The sequence below is a fragment of the Electrophorus electricus genome, chromosome 1 (assembly GCF_013358815.1).
Source record: "Electrophorus electricus isolate fEleEle1 chromosome 1, fEleEle1.pri, whole genome shotgun sequence".
NCBI classification, from domain to species: domain Eukaryota; kingdom Metazoa; phylum Chordata; class Actinopteri; order Gymnotiformes; family Gymnotidae; genus Electrophorus; species Electrophorus electricus.
In genome coordinates, this window is record NC_049535.1 from 35,513,555 (window position 1) to 35,534,253 (window position 20,699).

At 39.1% G+C, this 20,699-nt stretch overlaps 1 protein-coding gene across 1 annotated transcript; it reads left to right on the forward strand.

Moving 5' to 3' along the window:
• Positions 1–3,517: 3,517 nt before the first annotated feature.
• On the forward strand, positions 3,518–9,640 carry LOC113568567 (transmembrane protease serine 9-like). Its single transcript, XM_035524469.1, has 9 exons — positions 3,518–3,572; positions 5,601–5,796; positions 6,018–6,286; positions 7,091–7,233; positions 7,327–7,609; positions 7,871–8,042; positions 8,166–8,419; positions 8,626–8,723; positions 9,254–9,640. The coding sequence occupies exons 1-9, from the start codon at positions 3,518–3,520 to the stop codon at positions 9,638–9,640; spliced, it is 1,857 nt and encodes a 618-aa protein (XP_035380362.1).
• The last annotated feature ends 11,059 nt before the right edge of the window (positions 9,641–20,699 follow it).

Sequence of the window (20,699 nt, forward strand, 5' to 3'; positions counted from 1 at the left end):
ATTTGGTTCTTGAACCATAGCTTCATCCCTTGTATATAATTTATAGACAGTGTAAATATTGTTTGCTGTATGGTAGTTTGTTGCATACAGGTGGTATGGAGTGGCTTCCATTTTTCTGGGGTGTGGGGTTTATGGGTGTGAGGTAGTTAGGGTAATCCTCTGTTTGTGTTAGGTAGTTAGGGTAGTCCTCTGTTTATGTGTTAGGCAGTTAGGGTGGTCTTCTGTTTGTGTTAGGTAGTTAGGGTAGTCTTATGTTTATGTGTTAGGTAGCTAGGGTAGTCTTCTGTATGTTTCTTTTTGTTAGGATTATTTAGTGTGCCTTTTCTTTCATTACTGTGGGTGTAGTTCACAGCCTGCACAGGGTCATAACAAAAATCATCAAGTCTCTTTGTTTTCTTTTTTGCTGTAGCTCAACAAACTCTTCAGCAAATCAGCACTTCTGTAGTGAGCTGTGATAGTGCATCTGTGTCTATCAGCATCTGCACAGATGTCTTTCCACTAGAACACGTTAGTACTTAATCTTGTTTTTATTATAAAATCCTACTAAAGCCACTTTATATTGAGATCTCATGAGGAGTTCATATAAAAAAATTATTAATTCTACAGGCCTGTAAACAACATGCTACAACAAAAAAGCAAATTAATGAGAGAGAAGTATACCAACATAGCCCGTAATCTGTTAGCCACCAGCACTCTGTCTCCCTCTAGAGGACAAAGCAGCACATCAGGTCCCAGTTTTTACTACCTAAAAACTGTTTGAAAATCAAATCACAAAAATACGAAGTGCCTCACCCAGCCACAACAAACCCCAAACCATGCCACCTGTTTACCCTAGTTGAGTTGAGTAAACTCAGGTGAGTTCACTTTACATGTAAAAATATCTTGCAATTAAACACATACTGTAAAGTTTAGAAGCTATTGTTATCTGGGATTTTAATGTTCAAACAGTCAGATAATCTTGCTTTCACATTGTTTTTATCCTGTGTGTATTGTAACAGATACATTTAGCATTTTAATTAGGGTACCTTTACATAATTTGTGTAAATGTGTAGTTCCTCAGAGACATGTATGGTTCCCACTTTATTATTTTTTATTGATTGACAAATTAATTGATTAGTGTAGTATGTACCCAATAATTAAAGTGTCTATGAGATTGATGCCATTTGATCAATAGTCTGGCATTACATTCCATCCATTAGCACCTTGAGATTTTCATTTAAATGAAAGGTACATTATACAAAACATGCATTATTATTGTTGTTGTTACATCCATGTCATCCTGTCAGCCACACAGATTGTCCACCCTGCTTGATCCTTGTTGTCCTAAAGGGGGAGGCACGTCATTCTTCTACTGTTTGGATAGTCAAGAGTTGCAAAAGTTTCTTCATTGTCTATAAAAGACAGCCGAATCCTCAACCCCCAACTGACAGTTCCACAGTTTTGCTCTATCAAAGTTCCCGATGCTTCAGGTTAGAGGAAAACCTCTGGTGGGCATCGAGGACTGGGGTGAGAAACACTGGTTTAAAGAGAGGTTGATTGCCCCATTGGCCAATCAGGTCGTCCGTGTTGTAACGATGCATCATCTCTGCAGCCCACTGGTTTTCTTATAGTGTGCCTTTGTGTGGGTAACCTTATAAAACTAATCTTAAAACACCACAGCATGAAGAACAAACTTGTAATGTCACAAGGACATAACCTATTAAAAATGTATGAAGTGTTGTGTGAATTTATAACCAAAAGGTAAATTAATTCAAGATGGACTTGTTTACTTTTGAGGCTTGTGTTATTGTAAAGTGACAGAAACCGACCAGACGCTCATGAAAACAGACATACAGCGCTTTTATTAAGCAAGGAGTTAGTCAAGATCGTTGTCAACAGACAAGATCAGAACCGTAATGGGAGCCAATAACCTACATAGGGGGAGAGGCAGAGACAAAGTCCTATAACTTCTCAATTAGATTTTCACTAGAATTTGTACTGATTTACATTTATGTTTTAATGTAAGTGTTACATATTCATCTTGACATTTACATTATCTGAACCTGGGAGTTTGTATGTTGACTAAACATTACAGTGGCACATTCTTTAAAGGTCAGTAGTACCGTAACACGGAGTTCAGCAGTCCTCCTTACTGGAGTCTGTGTAGGCTGGTTGTGTAAAGTAAAACACGCACCTGTGTGTCTTGAGTGCATTTTTTAACAGATTTTAGATTATAATTTCAGAAATAATAAAAGATAAAAGACTAAATGTATTTGTAATGAGTCCCTAGACTATATCATTTCTTAAACTCTACAGCAGAATGTGCTTGTAATTGTTATGTCATACTTCTAGTCAAAGTCAGAGGATGCTTCCTCATACCATCTTATGGAGTCTCTTTTCCATTGTCCTCCTGCTGTCAGCTTGTTTGATACGACCCTGTCTCGGCTGGGAGGATGTAACATAGGGTTTGAGTGTAAGAACATTAATAATGAATAATGGAAGGTAAACCAGACAAACAGGTTGACGGCAAACGTCAAATGTATTTACAAGTTTAGATGTTCAGATACAGAAATATACAAGAAACTGGTGCAATAGCTTCAGGTGTGGCCCAGGCCAACACAAACAAAACCACACTAGTAACACAACTGACTAAGCTAACAAAAAGAAACATACAATAACTACATTGTTCAATTACATTTTCACATGATGTCACATCATTATAGGACCGCTCACCAGGAAGGCAATAGAAGGCTTTCTTCCACTGGCTGCCACTTAATTTTACCAGGTTTGTTTAGCCCAAATGTAGTAGTTGTTCAATTAGACACAGTAGAAAATGTTATACATTAAGTAAAATACATTGTAAATTTCTTAATTATAAGTTTCTAATTCACAAAAAGGAGTACATTATATTTATCTTGAACCACACTTCATTCACAACTTCTTTCTTTCAAGATAACCTTTATATTTTGTTTGACTTGCTTTTAAAAGTACTTGACCTATTAATAGTCTGTCACTTTTAATGAACAGCAGGACTGTAACGTGTGTCCAGACCCAACTGTACATGAGGAGCGAGGCAGGACAGAGGGTCTGAACACCTCCCTCTGTAACTGGGAGACCCCAGTCAGGCCAGATCAGGAGCAGTGTCTCCAGCACCACCACACTGAGCACTGGGGTGCACTGTCAGCAGTTCTGTTAGTTTGCCTGCTACCAGTTTTGATGTAACCTATATACTTACATCATTTACCTCTGCTTTGGTTCAAAGTAAAGCCAGCATAACACTTATTTATTTAATAATAAATGAGGAAATATCATGTTAAAAGAGATAATTCAGATATTCCCAAAAACATTGAAATAAAAAAAAAATCCATGTATAACAGGTTGGAATTGTGGTATACAAACAGATGACAGATCAGTCCAGGAAGGACAGAGAGAGGGAGAGAGGTGTGTCTTAGGTACTGATTAGAGCAAGAGGAGTATACGCAGGTATATGTAAGGAAGTTGTGATGTGAGGGATGGTGTTACCTCAGTCAAAGTGACGATGGTGATGTTTGGGACACTCTGTGTGGGGTTTCTACTCAGCTTCTTACCCAAAGGTAAGTTTATAAACATCACTACTCTTTTGAATGTTTATTTACCTGCTCGCTGAACCAAAGTGGATCTCAAGTGGTCTTATTCTCAGCAACACGTCTAATTTAGTCAAATCCACAAGTAGAAATATTATAATGCCTGAGTGAACTGATCATATTGATGGTCAGTTTGTTCACTTGTCACAGAGACACCATTTAAAGTAGACAGTCTGTATGTAAGAGCATCATTGAGGAAATGTTGAAAAAAACCCAACAATTTGCTGAAAAAAAGGACAATTTCCTAAAAAACTCATTAAAAATGAATAAGTAAAACATTAATGGAACCTATCTCCACTATAGTGTATTTCATAAATTAATCTGGTCAGGAGACCTTTAATTTTGTGATGAAAAATAAATGTAAACTTATTAATCAATCTTATATACACTGTGTGCACTAGACGTTAGGGTGGAGGGAACAGAGTGGAGGGAACAGAGTGGAGGGGTGGGGTTCCATGTGCACTGCTTATTCATTTATTGTAACTTACATCTGTATGTTTATAAAAGTAAAGGAGATGCAACTAATGGTATTTATGTGAATGTACTTCCTATTTCTGGTGCCTGTGTGGTGTCTTATCTCTGTTATCATAACCCAGAGGACGGCCCACATTTCTATCCCACCCCCTGCATGCCATGATGAGGAACCCTGGTTTAAACTAACCGGTTCTGACAGTAACACGTTCTGTAGGTATTTGTGGTCTTCTTAGCACATTTAGTGGTATGATAACAAAGAAAGAGAGAAAGAAGAGTTTCCAGGGTTGCAACAGTGAGTTAGAGCACACATATCTATGGGCAGACTGTATCATCACAGCTCAGCAGAGCAAGCAGGTTCTAACCTTCACTGCAAACAGGAGAGGTAGTTAGAGCAATTTAAAGAGCTTCACGAATTTAAAGTCACATACAGATGGTAACATTAGCTCAATTCTAATTATTGCTCAATATTTATTTTACATTTTTGTGAGCAGGCAGTCATCAAAGCATTTCACTGTTAGTTGTACTGGGTATGACTACATATGTGACAAATAAACTTTGATTTGTTTTGACTAGATTTACTTTTAATATTTTTGTTGCCTACCTTATAAACTTGTTTTATTAGAATTTAGTTGTTAGCTGTTGTGGAATATGTAAATGACCATTGATCCCACACCTATGTTCTGTAACCTAAACGCTAGTACTTATTGTAGGGCATTGTTTGTTATTGCACTTATTTCTGTCGGAGAGAGCTTACATGTGTATTTCAACAGTATGCTAGTTCATCCTCCATCCTACATCCTGCATCCCCCATCCTCCATTGGGCAGTCCATCTTGTAACCAGTCCATACTTTAGTACATTATGTTTAGGCCAAGTAGCCACTTCAATGTAGATGTGAAGGCTCAGATGGTGACCACAGTCCTAAGGGCTCTGAGACATTGCATTCAACCCATATCATTGTCAAAAACCTGACTGAAGTGCCTGGATGACAGCACCAACATCTCAGGCTACCAGAAAACTCTATGACCAGTGACCCCAGGCTCTGCACCTCTTTGTGCAGAAGGCTAACCTAAAGCTTGAATAAATAAGCATGTTTTAGCCTAGGTTTAAACTGGGAGTGAGTCTGAGTCTCAGATTAAAGCTGGAAGACAAGAGATGGCTCTACCCCCGGTTGTAATATTGCTAATTTAGAGATGAAGAGAAACCCTCCATTTTGAGAATATAGTAAGTAAAGGGTGTTATAGTATACAATGAGTTCACTCAGATACTGTGGAGCAGTAATTACAATAATCCAATCTTGATAAGATAAAAGCGTGGAACAACTTCCCTGCATCTGGTGAAGAAAGTGTATGCTTCAGTTAAGAAATATTACGTAAATAGAAAAAGGTTTTAGTGACCTTATCTGTGTGTCAAATATTAGTCAATAGTAACGCTTAGATTTTTTAAATAACGGTTTTGTTATAAAACTTTTGTTGCTGAAAAAACATTAAGATTTAGCAGAATATTAAATGAACTGCTTCTTGCAGCTTTGGCTCAAACCAAAGGCACCTCAGTGTGTGGTGTGGCTAGTTTGAACAACAAGATAGTGGGAGGACAGAATGCTGCTGCAGGTTCTTGGCCTTGGCAAGTCAGCATTCGTCTCACTGCCTATAATTTCCATTTCTGTGGTGGATCCCTCATCAACAGTGGCTGGGTTCTGACAGCGGCACACTGCTTTGTAAGGTACCAAGTAAGACACACATTATGCAGTGCAGCTCACAACACAATAAACAATGAAATAAACATAAACATGACAATGTTTATGACAATCCATAACATAAACTCACCAAACATAGAACACTTTGTGCAGTGCAGCTTACAATCCATAATTCACAAAACATTACTGTAATGTAACCGTAAAACCAGGTGAAGGTGATATAAGAATGTTTCTGTTCATTTTTCAGATATACTGCCTCTCAAGTTACTGTGTATCTGGGTACAGAGACTCTGGAGGGAACCAACATGAATCAGGTGTTCAGATCTGTCACAAGTGTGACCATACACCCCAACTATGATGCAAATACCGTGAACAATGACCTGGCCCTGCTTCAGCTGTCTTCCACAGTGACCTTCACCCCCTACGTCACTCCTATCTGTCTGGCTGCCTCTGGTAGCACCTTCTTCAATGGAACCCTGTCCTGGGTCACTGGCTGGGGGAACATCGGCTATGGAGGTGAGAAACAGTAAAGGTTGTCTAATTAAGCTCCATGTGTAAACTATCAAACTCATCAAACTGAGAGTACTAATGTGGGATCAGAACAGGAGCATCAGTTACATCCTGATGAACAGACACTGATGGACTGATCCTAAATCTTATATCCACATACAGTCCTGTCTGTTATGGAAGTTCACTAATAGGACATTATGAGATGAACAATGAAAAGGAGCATCTCTCACTTTCTTTGCCCATGACAAGCCATAAATATTAAAATAAAACAACTGAGCCTAATATTTACATTATATTACATTACATCAGCATACACTCTTATCCAGAGTGACTTACATATATTTTATCAGTATGATACTGTGTGTGCACCCTGGGCTTTGACCCCATCTTCTTTGTGCAACTTGAACCTGCTACTACCAAGAGATAAATTATATATTACAAATTTAATCTACAGTTGTCAGCTTTATAGTTATATAAAGTTATAGTTATAAGTTTTATACTTATTGTTTATAATTAGTACTTTGGTTTATAAGTGTGTTGGATGAAGTGTGCTACTATTAGCACTAACTGGGTAGAGAGTCTAACCTCTGTGAGAGGCTTCAGGAAGGACTTTAGTCTGATTAGGAAAGACTGTTATAAAAAGCAGGATAAGACTACTTGTGTAAGAGAAGTATTATTTTATTTGCTTTTACACTATGATCCTTCAGTATGACCTGGCAGGGTTTCTAATATTAGTAATTACAGCACATGGAATAAACCACTGCTACCAATTTTCATGATATACAATTTAATGTTTAATGTGTGTTACAGTAAGTCTTCCATCTCCTGGGTACCTACAGGAAGTACAAGTCCCAATTATTGGAAACAGGCAATGTTTCTGCTTATATGGTGGAGGAATCACAGGCAACATGATTTGTGCTGGAGCTTTAGCAGGAGGGAAAGACCCCTGTAATGTAATGTTACCTTATTCTGCTTGATTTTAGTACTTTTTTCTGTTTAACAATGTGTTCATTTGGAGAACATGAAAATCTCTCTGCACTACACAGGGTGATTCTGGAGGTCCACTAGTCATCAAACAAGGTTCTGTTTGGATCCAGGCTGGGATTGTGAGCTTTGGTAAAGCTCAAGGATGTGCTCAGGCAAATTACCCTGGTGCATTCACCAGAGTGTCTCAGTACCAGAACTGGATCAACCAGGTGATCACTAGCAACCAGCCAGGCTTCATCACGTACACGTCTAATGGAACTAATGCAGACCTGAATGTGTCCTGCAGTAACCTGCCTCCTGCCACCACTGTTGTGACCACAACCACCATGACCACCGCTCCAAGTAAGACCGTCCACAACACACAATCAAAACTAAGGCTTTTATCAGTAGCAGTGTGGCATATTTTGCCTGTGGAGTGCAGAGTATATGTAAGATACAACCTGTGGCTGTGGATCCTGTCACTGTTATTGTCACCACTACAAGTACTACAAACATTACCACAACTGCCCACATTACCACTACTGTTGCCACAAGTTCTGCTTCATGGATGAACTACACTCTCCTGTCAGTCTTCAGTTGCCTTCATTTATTCTCTTTCTGCAGCTGTGGTATGTGGCAATGCCAACCTGAATGACCTTTCGGGAGCGGGCACTGGCTTGGCGTCTGCTGGCATGTGGCCGTGGATGGCAAGTGTTCAGCGTAATGGTACCCATGTCTGCGGAGGAACGCTGATCGCTGCCCAGTTTGTCATGAGCTCTGCTGACTGCTTCTCTGGGTAAAAGTCATGGGCAGATAATACCAAACAATTAACAAACAAATGCCACAGTCAGTGGTCAGGACCACATCAACACACATGGGCAGCAGCTCTGAACTTTGATTGGTCTGCATTTCTCTCCAGCTCCACCAACGCTTCTGACTGGACGGTAATCCTGGGCCGCCTCATGCAGAACGGCAGCAACTCCAATGAGGTGTCCATCAAAGTGGCAAACATCACGTTCAGCAACACTTCACAAAACAACATAGCAGTGCTGCAGCTGACCGTTAAACCAACGCTGTCCAACTACATCCAGCCCATATGTGTGGACCAGGGCAGCAACAACTTTGCTGTGAACACTCAGTGCTGGACAGCTGGCTGGGGCTCAGGAGGAGGAGGTACAGGGTGGGTGTGGGTGTGTGTGCACGCAGGTGTGTGTGTGTGTGTGTGTGTGTGTATGTGTGTGGGTGTGGGTGTGTGCACGCAGGTGTGTGTGTGTGGGAGAGAGAGAGAGAAATAAATAATTTGCATATAATTAGCAATTAACTAACTAGTGTTTGTTCATTAAATAATTTAAGTATCTTTGTTTTCTTTCTTGCTGTAGCTCAACAAACTCTTCAGCAAATCAACACTTCTATCGTGAGCTGTGATAGTGCATCTGCATCTACCAGCATCTGCACACAAGCCTTTCCACTAGAACAGGTCTCTAATTAACATAAACAACATTCTTTTTACTTTAAATCTCTACCAAAGCCAGTTTATATTGAGAGTTTATAAGGAGTTTACTAACAGAGATTAAGCATTGGGACATGTAGGGCTCGCTTTCCAGGAAAACACTAAAGTCAAGATTTCATTGTTGAATTTTGCTTTACAGTAACTAATTACTCTAAATATTCAGGCATATCCAGGACAGGGGATTTGGATGTTCATTAAAATCATGGAAATTGCTCCAACCTCTCTACCCAGAAGAGACATAGATGTTTTTATATCTGGTACCTTGTACACAATGTTCTGATTACAAATCAGTGTCACCCAGCAAATAAAAAACATAATCCTCTACAGGGACCCCAAGATTAGAGAAAAGAAAATAAATACAAAAGGAATAATGCTTATAAAATAAACTGTGCCAGAAAACCAGTTTGGTTATGTAAAGTCATAATCTGTGTGTGGTAATCTGGCCTGTAATTATTATCTCTTACTGACTTTTGTCTCTCGGACTCTCTCCCTCTCAGAGTGAAAGAGGAGGACCTCTGATGTGTAAGGTTGGGGCGTCATGGTTCCAGGCAGCGGTTCTGACTTTGCTCACTAGCACAGCCAATAGCACCAACAGCACCAAATCCAACATCACCAACACCAACAGCACCAACTCCAGCTCCAGCTCCAGCAAAAGCCTGCAGGTGGATGTGGTTAATCAGAAGTCAAGCATAATGACCTTCTCTAAAACCTCAGACTTCACCCCATTCCTGCTTAAGACGGTGGGCTCCCTCCCAAACACCACATCTGCTACGACTACTATGGCCACCACTACCAAGCCCAGTAATGGTGCAGCCCATCTGTTCCTCTCTGTTACATCAGTCATCCTACTCTCACTTCCTGCTATCATCCAAGTGTTGGGTTAAGAGCAAGAGTCTTTCAGCACACATGTGTACACTCAAATTAAAGTCATGAAAATAAAGTATCATCCCTTACTTTTGTTAGTACAAAGCTTAGCTCAGGGACTACAACATCATTATTTATTTTTATATTTGAGTGTTCAAATAAATTTATAACATTTTGAAATATGGTTTGCTTTTGTGTTTAACTTAGCACTAAAATAACTAATGGTCTGAAGACCTTTGTGCTGTGTAGCATAAAATAATCATATAGACTCCATATCATTATCATTAGCATTATAGATGCCTATATATCAGTTGAATGGTTTAAATGAGTTATCAAGTTATGGAGAGTAACTTGGTTTGAAGTCCACAAAAATAACTGGTCTTAGTAGTATTTGTTAAAGACCCTGAATTGAGCTAGAAGTTTAGCAGGGTAAAGTTGAACTCTACATTCTGTTCTTGAAGCCTGTTCTTAATTAACAACAGAATTGGTTGTTACTTTTTCCAGGAATTGTTCACTTTTAACATGCATTCCACATTCCACATTTACTGATGTTTTTGGCTTTATTACAGTGTAAATGTGCCCACGTTTGCTCCAGAAAACATGGATCTATTCCTTTGTACTCTCATAGCCATATGTATTTTTAATAGTGAAAACTGAGGACACTAATTATACATTGTTTACTTTTTAAAGTAACTATTTAAGTTATTATTTAAGTAGCAATTTCAGGCTTTGCACTTTCTATTGAGATATTTAATGACTGCACTTTTATGTACAGATTTAATGAAGCTGTGTAATTTGTGTTCAGATATATATTGTGCACTCATCACACAACTCATATAGCAGATAAATGTTTCTGAAATGACATAATTTTTTATTTTAACCTTTTGTTTACCTGTTTGTTTGTTTGTTTTTGTGTTCTTAGTTCTGCAAATGCAACTGTTTCCCAATTTCTCAGACTCATAAATTGCTCATAATGGCATCTAACTAGTTTGTCAGGAAGGTGGCAGCTGACGAGTGACATGGTCAGAAAACGTGGTAATAAGGTAATGGGGCATTTTACCAGACACACACAGAAAAGGCACTTTATTACACAAAGCTCTGTAATATATAACTGATTATAATAATAAATACACAAAGTGATGTTATAGACAAGGTGTGATGGGCCAGGCAGACTCAGACGCTTGCGGATATAGACTAAGAACTTTATTAATGTTCCAATCGGTGGTAGCAGACTAACTCAGGGTCAAACTCGAAAGAGCAAAGTAAGGGGAAATCCAAATAATAGAGAGATCAAAGTCTGTGTCCAAAGCCAGAAGAGCAATACAAAAACCAGGTAGTAAATACAAAAGGGGGTGAGGCAAAATCCGCAACAAGAAAGACAAAGTCAGGGTTCGGTACACAGGAAGCTAGTCAAAGAAAATAACGCTTTGGTATGCTTAGAAAGTCTAGAGGCAATACTTCCCAATGAATGAGTGCTTGAAACAGTCTTATATACAACAATGCTCTGAACTCACAGGTGAGTTCAGTACTCTGGTGATGACGATATGATAGAACGTCCCTGATTGGTTGAGTTGTTGGCTGGGTGATGAACAGGTGGCTGGGTAGTGTAGTGTAGTAGAGAGTCGGGCAGTATGACAGTACCCCCCTCCATAGAGTCCAGGATGGCCAAGGAATGAGGACGACCACAACGACTCCTTGTCAACACAGCAGATCCTGGTCCAGCGTCAGAATCCTCCGCAGGAAGGTGGCGAGGGCAACCCCGCGTACGAAGAGCAAGCTTGTCCTGGAATTTACATTTACATCACTGTAATCTCAGGAATCTAATGTGGAAGTCTGAAAGGAGGCCGGGATCCAGTACATCACAGCGAGGGACCCAGCTTTGTTCCTCAGGGCCGAATCCCTCCACCAAATACTGCATTGATGTCCCCTTCTCCTGGAGTCCAGAATGCGGTGCACTGCGTATACCGGGGTGCTATCATAATCAATAAGCTCTGGCAGGGTATCATCTGGAGAAACTTCATCCAGCAGACCTGAAATAACAGGCTTAAGAAGAGACACGTGAAAGGACCTTGAGATGTGGAAGTGTGAAGGCAGGTTGAGTTGATATGTGACCTTGTTGATGCACTTGGATACTTCATATGAGCCAATATACTTGCCTAATTTGCGGCAGGACCCCGGCTTACGAAAGTCCCACGTGAAAACTGGTTGGTAGGTCAGGGTGTCCCCTCTGTATCTATCTGCCATTTCTTTGTATCTTTTTAGGGTGAATTTGATACTTTGGTGTGTCTCCTCCCACACCTTCTCACTACGTTGCATCCAATCGTCAACCGCAGGGATATCAGCTGTGTAAGAAGTCCATGGAGCCATGGGTGGTTGGTAATCTAGAATACACTTGAAGGGTGTTAGGCCGGTGGAAGAACTAGTAAGTGAGTTCTGTGCCATTTCAGCCCAAGGTAGGAATTTGGACCAGGCTGATGGATTATTCATGCAAAAGCAAAGTTGGAATTTGTTCAGTTCTTGATTTGTTCTTTAACATTGTCTATTAGACTGCGCGTGATAACCAGGCGTGAGGCTAAAAACTACCCTTATGTGTTCAAAAAAGGAAGACCAAATGTGGGATGTGAATTGAGATCCCCTATTGGATAATATGCCCTCCGGGATGCCAACTATACAGAATACTTGGGTAAATAAACTTTCAGCAGTTTGGAAGTCTGTGGGTAGGCTAGGGTATGCAATGAATTTCACCCCTCTAGAGGATCTATCCAATACAGTAAGGATTGTAGTATTACCTTCGGAACAGGGAAGTCAGTAACGAAATCCAAGGTGATATGAGACCAGGGTCTTTCAGGATGTCATCAATATATGTTATCACAAATTTCCCTATTACTTCTTGAAAGACATCGTTGATAAAGGCCTAAAACCCAGATGGAGCTACACTGAGACCATATGGCATCACTGTGTACTCAGTCATAATTAAAGCAGTCTTCCATTCATCTCCCTTCTTTATACGTATAAGATTGTAAGTACTACGGAGGTCTAATTTGGTAAAGTATTTACCCTCTTGTAATTGTTCTAGGGCCACAGGGATGAGTGGTAATGGGTATGCATATTTCTTGGAAATCTGATTGAGATTTCCATAATCAATGCAGGGGCGAAGGCCACCATCCCTCTTCTTTACAAAGAAGAATCCCAATGCCAGGGGAGAAGTGAAAGGCTGAATGAAGCCCTGCCTCAGTGCCTCATCTATTTATTGTTCCATGGCTCTCTCCTCCTCTTGGGAGAGAGGATATATGTGAGCCTTTGGTAATGCAGCTCCTTCCAAGAGTTCAATAGAATAATCATAGGGATGGTGAAGGAGTAGCAAGGTAGCTTTCTTTTTACTAAATATACTAGCGAGATCCTGATATGCCTGCAGAGGGGAAAAGGCTTGTTCATCAGCAGGACTCTTGATCATTGTGGAACATATTTTCATCATGGGTAGTGTCAAACACTCCTTATGACACTGAGCTGAGTTATCTCCTTTTGGGTCCATGATATGCTTGGGTTATGTTGTTCAAGCCAAGGGAGTCCCAGAATAGCTGGAAAGGACGAGGCATTTAGGACCAGAAATGAGATGAGTTTGAAGTGTAGTGCGCTAGTGGAGTCGGGTGGTATGGCACAATGAACCTAAAAAAGAAAATTAAAGACAGAAAAATGCTACTGAGACCCTTCAGCATGCTTTGTATACTATTATAACTAATTCAAATTGAATTCTTGATATCCTAAATTGAATTCTTACTATTAAAAATGGAATTATTCAATTATTACTAGTAAAAAGTATTTCCCCATTAAAATGAATGGGAAAAGTAGGGAATCATCACTAGTAGAAATTAGATTTTTACTAGTAAAAATGTAATTCTTGATATTAAGAAAAATAGGAATAAAAGCTAAAACGGTTTATCATATTATAATGAATTTCAGATATCTTGATTTGAAGCTCCCGTACACCTTAAGTCTCTCAATTGCAAACATGAGGTCATTCATTCTATTCAAAATGTAATTAGAGGTGTCTTGAATTATGTCTACTCATAAATTACAGATATCTAATGTACATCTGTTCAGATCAATAAATGTTAAAACCGCTTGCCAAAAATGTCATGCATATGTAGCCTAGTATACTTTGTGATATGTTTATGCATAGACTTGTATTAGCCATTTGTTTAAAATTAATGAGGATGTTTATGTTGTATATGCATACCTATGTCTAAATTCTTATGCTATTTACTGCTAAATTCCTGTTAATCAGTAATATACTGTTTGGTTTTCTTGGTAGATTAGTTGCCTTTTTACTTAGCTATGGTGTATTGCTGTCAGTGGATTGAACTGTGTGTGGTTCTAAAAGCAAACACACACACACACACACACACACACACACACACACACACGTGCACATCTTAGCACAAAAACTATAGCTGAACAGCTAAATACCAGTGAGTAACAATATCCATTATTGTGCATCTAAAAACGCAAGATTATACGTCAGTTGCTTGCTGGGAAAAATAAGATAACAAATCTATGGCGAATGCTATATGGTGAAGGCAGTTAGGCTAAGTGCACTGTGGTCTAAGCGTACTGTGAACCAAAGAACATTCAAGAATGACATCTTAGAGTAACTTACTCAGGGATGATACATAGCCCAGCAAACAATGGACATCCCCGGACATTCTCTGATGTATTTTTATAATGTTCACTGTAGAATGTTCCTAAGATGTTGTTGACATTCACTACATGGCCTACTGTGGTCCAAAACATATGTTCACAGGACATTCAGTAACACCCAGTATTGGTCCCACAGTGGACATTTATCATCTCGTAGCATGGTTCAAATAATTTCAACTGGTTCTTTAAAATTACGTTTATATTTAGAAGTAAATGTAGCTAAGGAGATATTTGTGTTTAAAGGTTATTTATAGTTGTTTAAGCTTTAATTGTAAATAACTGTAGCAGTATTTAGGCTTGAATGAGCAAGAGATTTAAAACTCCAACTTATAAAGCAGGCTACCTTCACACTGGGCAAATAGAAGTAAATAAACTGAGTTGGCTTGACAAAGCCTGTTGTAACATCTTGAAATCTGTGGCTATGTTAACTGAATATCACTATATTAGTTCCCAGTAGTTCTAAAAGTACAGCAAATTTAGTTCCATCTTTACAGCTGAAGGCGTTATAAAATCAATGGGTTCCTATGGAAAGATTGAGGGATGAATGAGAGAAGGGCTAGATAGATGACAGCAGTCAGTGTGAAATGCAGTTTGGTGATTGGCATCAGCAGTTAGACCAACACATTCATGTAAGGATCTATTTGTTACCGCTAGTTATTTATTCATTCATAATAACTATATATTAATATCCACTTATTCATTACCTATTTTTCAATTGCACAATATTATGGTGCATATTCACTTTGCACATTCTGCACCTTGCAAACTAAACTCATCTATGCACTCTACTCAACTTTGCTCTCAACTAAACACTGCACTTTACACTCCACCCAATGCTCACAAATGCCAATCCCTATACCCTATATTATTTACATTAGTATATATACATTGTATATGTTGTAACTACAATCCATATTTTTCTCTTGGATAATATAACTACCTTTATACCTTTAGTCTGTCTCTACATTACTCATGTGAGCACAGTCGTCAAAGCATTTCACTGCTAGCTGTATGTGACAAATACATTTTAATTTGATTGAGTTACGTTCTTATACATTAGTCGTAATTAGAAACTTTGATTTAATTGTGATCATCCGCAAATATGTGCCTTCATTGCCATCATTTCTTTGTGACAAAAATATCTTATCAACTTAGATAACGAAATATCTGACATTTAACGTTAGCCAGCTAGCGAAATAAACTTACATGAAGCATCTTAACCATATCTTCCGTGTTCAGTGCTTCAAGATGTGAAATTTAATCATCGCCTATTATTTTTACTTTAGCTAATTACAGGATATCGTTCACATTATTTAATTTGATGTGACAAGACAAACAATATTTTAATACTCAAAGCCTAAGTAGTTTGATGCCAAGTGCTTCAGCGATATTTTTGACAAACTAGCTAGCTAATGAAGTAAGCTAGCCAGCAACCTAACTTAGCTAGCTAGTTTATTTGCTAACATTAGAGAAGTTATCGCTAGCAGAGTAGCCATCTAGCTACTTATGCAAATTAAAAACTTCAGAAATGTCAAATAGAACAGTCAACGTTATTAAAACAGTTAATGACAAAAAAAGATGTCAAGTAAAGCTTAGTATAGACTCCGTCGAGCTGTGTGTGTTCACGGTCAGTATTAGCTGGTAGCAGGAGGGCTCTAGAATTGCCAGTTTGCTGTCCAGAACGATGACTTCATCTCAGCCCTAGAATTCATCCACTCCCTACACCTCCTGGCACCAACAGAGATCTGGATCACCCCTAAGAACTCAGCAACTTCGGCTGCCCTGTCCTCTGCCATTTCATTCACCCATTCTCCGTGGTGGCACAGGTTTACTATTGTGTTGAGAGTGGCGTTTCACTCCACTTTCCTTCTCTACTCTTTCCATCTCCTGTTTTGAATTTCATGCCATTACATGCAGAGAGGCGGTGGAGGAAATCTTTTTTTTTTCTTTTCTCCTCTCTCCTCTGATGAAATTTTTCAACTCTTGACTTCCAGCAATCCGACTACATGTTTGCTGGATCCAATTCCTTCCACTCTGTTCCAGACAATCTCAAGAGATTGCTTCATTTAATCTCTGTCATCAACAACAACTCCTTATCTTCTGGATATGTGCCAACGACATTCAAAACTGCCAGGGTGGTACCAATTCTCAAGAAGGCCACACTTGACGGCTCCAACGTTACCAACTACAGACCAGTATCACTTCTCTCTTTCCTCTCAAAAGCCCTCGAATGAGCAGACAATCAATTGTCTCTTTTCCTCAACCACAACCAGCTGCATGATCCCAATCGGTCTGGCTACAAACCGGCATATTCTACATATGCAGCACTCATAGCAGTGACGGAGAGACTTCATGCTGCCAAACTGTCATCTGTTTTGATTCTTCTAGACCTTTCGGCAGCCTTTGACAGAGTGAACTCCAACATTCTTTTCTCTGTTCTCCAGGCTTGGTGTGACTGGCTGTGCATGGAAATGGTTTCAGTACTAAGTGGAGGGAGGGTCCTATCAGGTGACATGGAGAGGATTCACATCCAAACCATGTAGACTCTCCACTGGTGTTGCACAAGGCTCAGTATTAGGTCCCCTTCTCTTCTCTTTGTATACTCATTCTCTTGGTGATGTAATATCTTCGGATGGTTTCTCCTACCGCTGCTATGCTGATGACACTCAATTATTTCTTTCTTTTCCACCCTCTGACATGCAGGTTTTCAGATGTATCACAATATGCTTGACTGACATTGCATCATGGATGACAGCCCACCACTTGAAGCTGAACCCCAGTAAAACCGAGCTTCTGTACATCCCAGGTACTCCCAACCCTTACCATGATCTCACAGTTTCCTTTGATAACTTCCTGGTATCACCATGCGAAGCTGCCCGTAGCCTCGGCATAACTTTGGACAGCCAGTTGTCGTTCTCAACTCATGTCTCAGATCTAACCCAGTCTTGTTTAATGTTTAATGTCACTCCTGCAGCAATTGCACTAGTGTGTTTATAGATTTATGTTATACAGCAATACTCCAAAAGAGGCTCTTTTTTTCCCCTTTGTATTGTCCTTTCCATTAGCCGTTTATCATCATTCTTTTTCCTTGTTATGGCTTCACAGCCTGCACGGGGTCGTCACAAAAATCTTCAAGTTTCTTTGTTTTCTTTCTTGCTGTAGCTCAACAAACTCTTCAGCAAATCAGCACTTCTGTAGTGAGCTGTGATAGTGCATCTGTGTCTATCAGCATCTGCACAGACGTCTTTCCACTAGAACACGTCTGTACTTAATCTTGTTTTTATTATAAAATCCTACTAAAGCCACTTTATATTGAGATCTCATGAGGAGTTCATATAAAAAAAATTATTAATTCAACAGGCCTGTAAACAACATGCTACAACACAAAAGCAAATTAATGAGGGAGAAATACACCAACATAGCCCTTAATCTGTTAGCCACCAGCATTCTGTCTCCCTCTAGAGGACAAAACAGCACACTAGCTTCCAGTTTACTACCTAACAACTGTGAAAATCAAATCACAAAAATTACAAGGTGCCTCAACCAGCCACGACAAATGGCAAACCACGCCACCTGTTTACCCTAGTTGAGTTGAGTAAACTCAGGAGGGTTCATTAATTAAACACATATTGTAAAGTTTAGAAGCTATTATGTGGTGTTTTAATGTTCAAAATAATCTTGCTTTCACTCCGTTTTCAGACTGTGTATCGTAACAGGTACATTTAGCTAATGCATAGTTCTGATTTTAATTAGGCTACCTTTAAATGTGTAGTTCCTCAGAGACACGTAGTTCACACTTTATTATTTTATGTTGATTGACAATTGATTGGTGTAGCGTACATGTCCCACAGATTCACTAAGTTGTCTAAAAGGACTTGAAACATTTGGAACTTCTGATTCAGACACAAATAAGAAAGCTAGTTAAATTACATTGCACAGTAATGAGTGTGCGTCACTGTTTTAGGCTACTCATCTGCTGTCCCACTTTGTTTTACTCTGTGAACAAGCACAGAAAAGTGATTTCCCTGTAATATAATGCCATCCATGTATACCCAACAGTAATCATTGTGGGTACAGGGATACCTGGTACTAAAACAGGTCCATATATTACAGTATAATCACAACTTCCGCCATATGCATTTATAATAAGACAGTGGATAATGAATTTAACCTGCACCTCTATCCATAAAATAGTCTGTTAGACCAAGAACACAAGGTAAATAGATTTAACCACAGCCCTGAGAACTGGCTACTGAATGCTGATGGACTGGTAGAATTGCAGAAATGCTAGTGTTGTACTGCCCAAAACCTGTTTCCTGTACAAAAAAGGAAACATACAGGTATATTTTCTTTGCTTGTTTTAAGTGTAATACATACTTCCACTTTCCAAAATGAAAGGAAGATCCTGGTAAAGTGGTGACAAACAATTATAAATTTTCATTGTTAGCCATTTAGGTCTATTCATCCCCATTCATTTCAGACAGTTTTGGACTCTTGTGGGTGCCTCTATCAGGTGACAAACCCAGAAGACATTATACTGTGGTTATTCTCTCTATAGAACTTCACTGGTGGCAGTCACCTGGCAGTCACCATATAAGACTAAAGGAATGCTCAATAATTAAAATGTCTATGAGATTGTAGCCATTTAATCAGTAGTCTGGCATTACAGCCCATCCCTTAACACCTTGAGATTTTCATTTAATTGAAAGGTTCATTATCTAAAAAAAATGCATTATTATTTTTGTTGTTACATCGATGTCATCCTGTCAGCCACAGATTGCCTACCCTGCTTGGGGAGGCACTTGTATTGTTTGGATAGTCAAGAGTTTCAAAAATATCTTCAGCTAATCTTTATTGTCTATAAAAGACAGCCCAATCTTCCAAGGCCCACCTGATGGTTCCACAATTTTGCTCTATCAAAAGTTCCCGATGCTTTAGGGTAGAGCCAAAACAACTGGTGAGCATCAAGGACTGGGTTGAGAAACACTTGTTTAAAGAGACTGATTGTCCTATTGGCCAATCAGGCCAGTCGTCTGTGTTGTCATCTCTGCAGCTCACTGGTTTTCTCCTACTGGGCCTATTGTGTGGGTAACCTGTAAAGCAAATATTAAAATAGCACAGCATGAAGAACCAACTCGTAACATCACAAGGACATAACAAACCTATTAAAAACTCAAGGAGTGTTGTGTGAATTTTAAACGCAAAAGGTAAATGAATTCAAGATGGACTTGTTTACTTTTCAGGTTTGTGTTATTGTAAAGTTAAATAAACTGACCAGATGCTCATGAAAACACACACAGAGCGGTTTTATTAAGCAAGAAGTTAGTCAAGATCGTTGTTAACAGACAAGATCAGAACCGTAATGGGAGCCACATAACCTGCGTAGGGGAGAGGCAGAGAAAGTCCAAAAATCAGTCCTATAACTTCTCAATTAGATTTTCACTAGAATTTGTATTGATGTACATTTATGTTTTAATGTTATATTTATATTCATCTTGACATTTACATTATCTGAACCTGGGAGTTTGTATGTTGACTAAACATTACAGTGGCACATTCTTTAAAGGTCAGTAGTACTGTAACACGGAGTTCAGCAGTCCTCCTTACTGGACTCTGTGTAGGCTGGTTGTGTAAAGTAAAACACACCTGTGTGTTTTGAGTACTATGTGATAATTTGAGAAATAATAAAAGGCTAAATGTATTTGTAATCAGTCCCTAGACTACATCATTTCACAGACTCTACTTTACAGTCAGTCATACTTTTATTCATGCTCACTGAGGATTCTTCCTCATACCATCTTATGTCTCTTTGTCACTGTCCCTCTGTTGTTTGCTCAATTACATTTTCACGTGATGCCACATCATTATAGTACCGCCCACCAGGAGGGCAATACAAGGCTTTCTTCCACCGCCTGCCACTCATCTTTACCAGGTTTGTTTATAGTATAGTTGTTGTTCAGTTAGATGCAGTAGAAAATGTTAAACATTAAGTAAAACACATTGTAAACTTGTTATTTATAAGTCTCTAATTCCAAAAAAAGACTTCATTATATTTATTTTGACCACTCTTCATTCACAACTTCTTTCAGCATAAACTTTTTTTTTTTTTTTTACTTACTTTTAAAAGTACTAATGACCTATTAATACTTTGTCACTTTTAATGTACGGCAGGACTGCAAAGTGTGTCCAGACCCAACTGTACATAAGGAGGCAGTACAGTGCTGCCTGTGTTTTAGGTCATCCTCAGACCTCAACATCACTTCTCAGACATCAGGAAAATGTCATTGTTCCTCACTCAAAGTCTTTAGGTCTCATTAAAAACACTGTCAAATCCTAAGTCTCATCCACTGGACTGTGTTCAGAATGGCTGCATGCACAACG

Excerpts from the sequence above, each read along its gene's own strand:
- LOC113568567 (XM_035524469.1), top strand. The coding sequence starts at position 3,518 with ATGGTGATGTTTGGGACACTCTGTGTGGGGTTTCTACTCAGCTTCTTA. Across the intron at positions 8,043-8,165 it reads TCTGCTGACTGCTTCTCTGG|CTCCACCAACGCTTCTGACT; the intron begins GTAAAAGTCATG and ends ATTTCTCTCCAG. Across the intron at positions 8,724-9,253 it reads AAGCCTTTCCACTAGAACAG|AGTGAAAGAGGAGGACCTCT; the intron begins GTCTCTAATTAA and ends TCTCCCTCTCAG.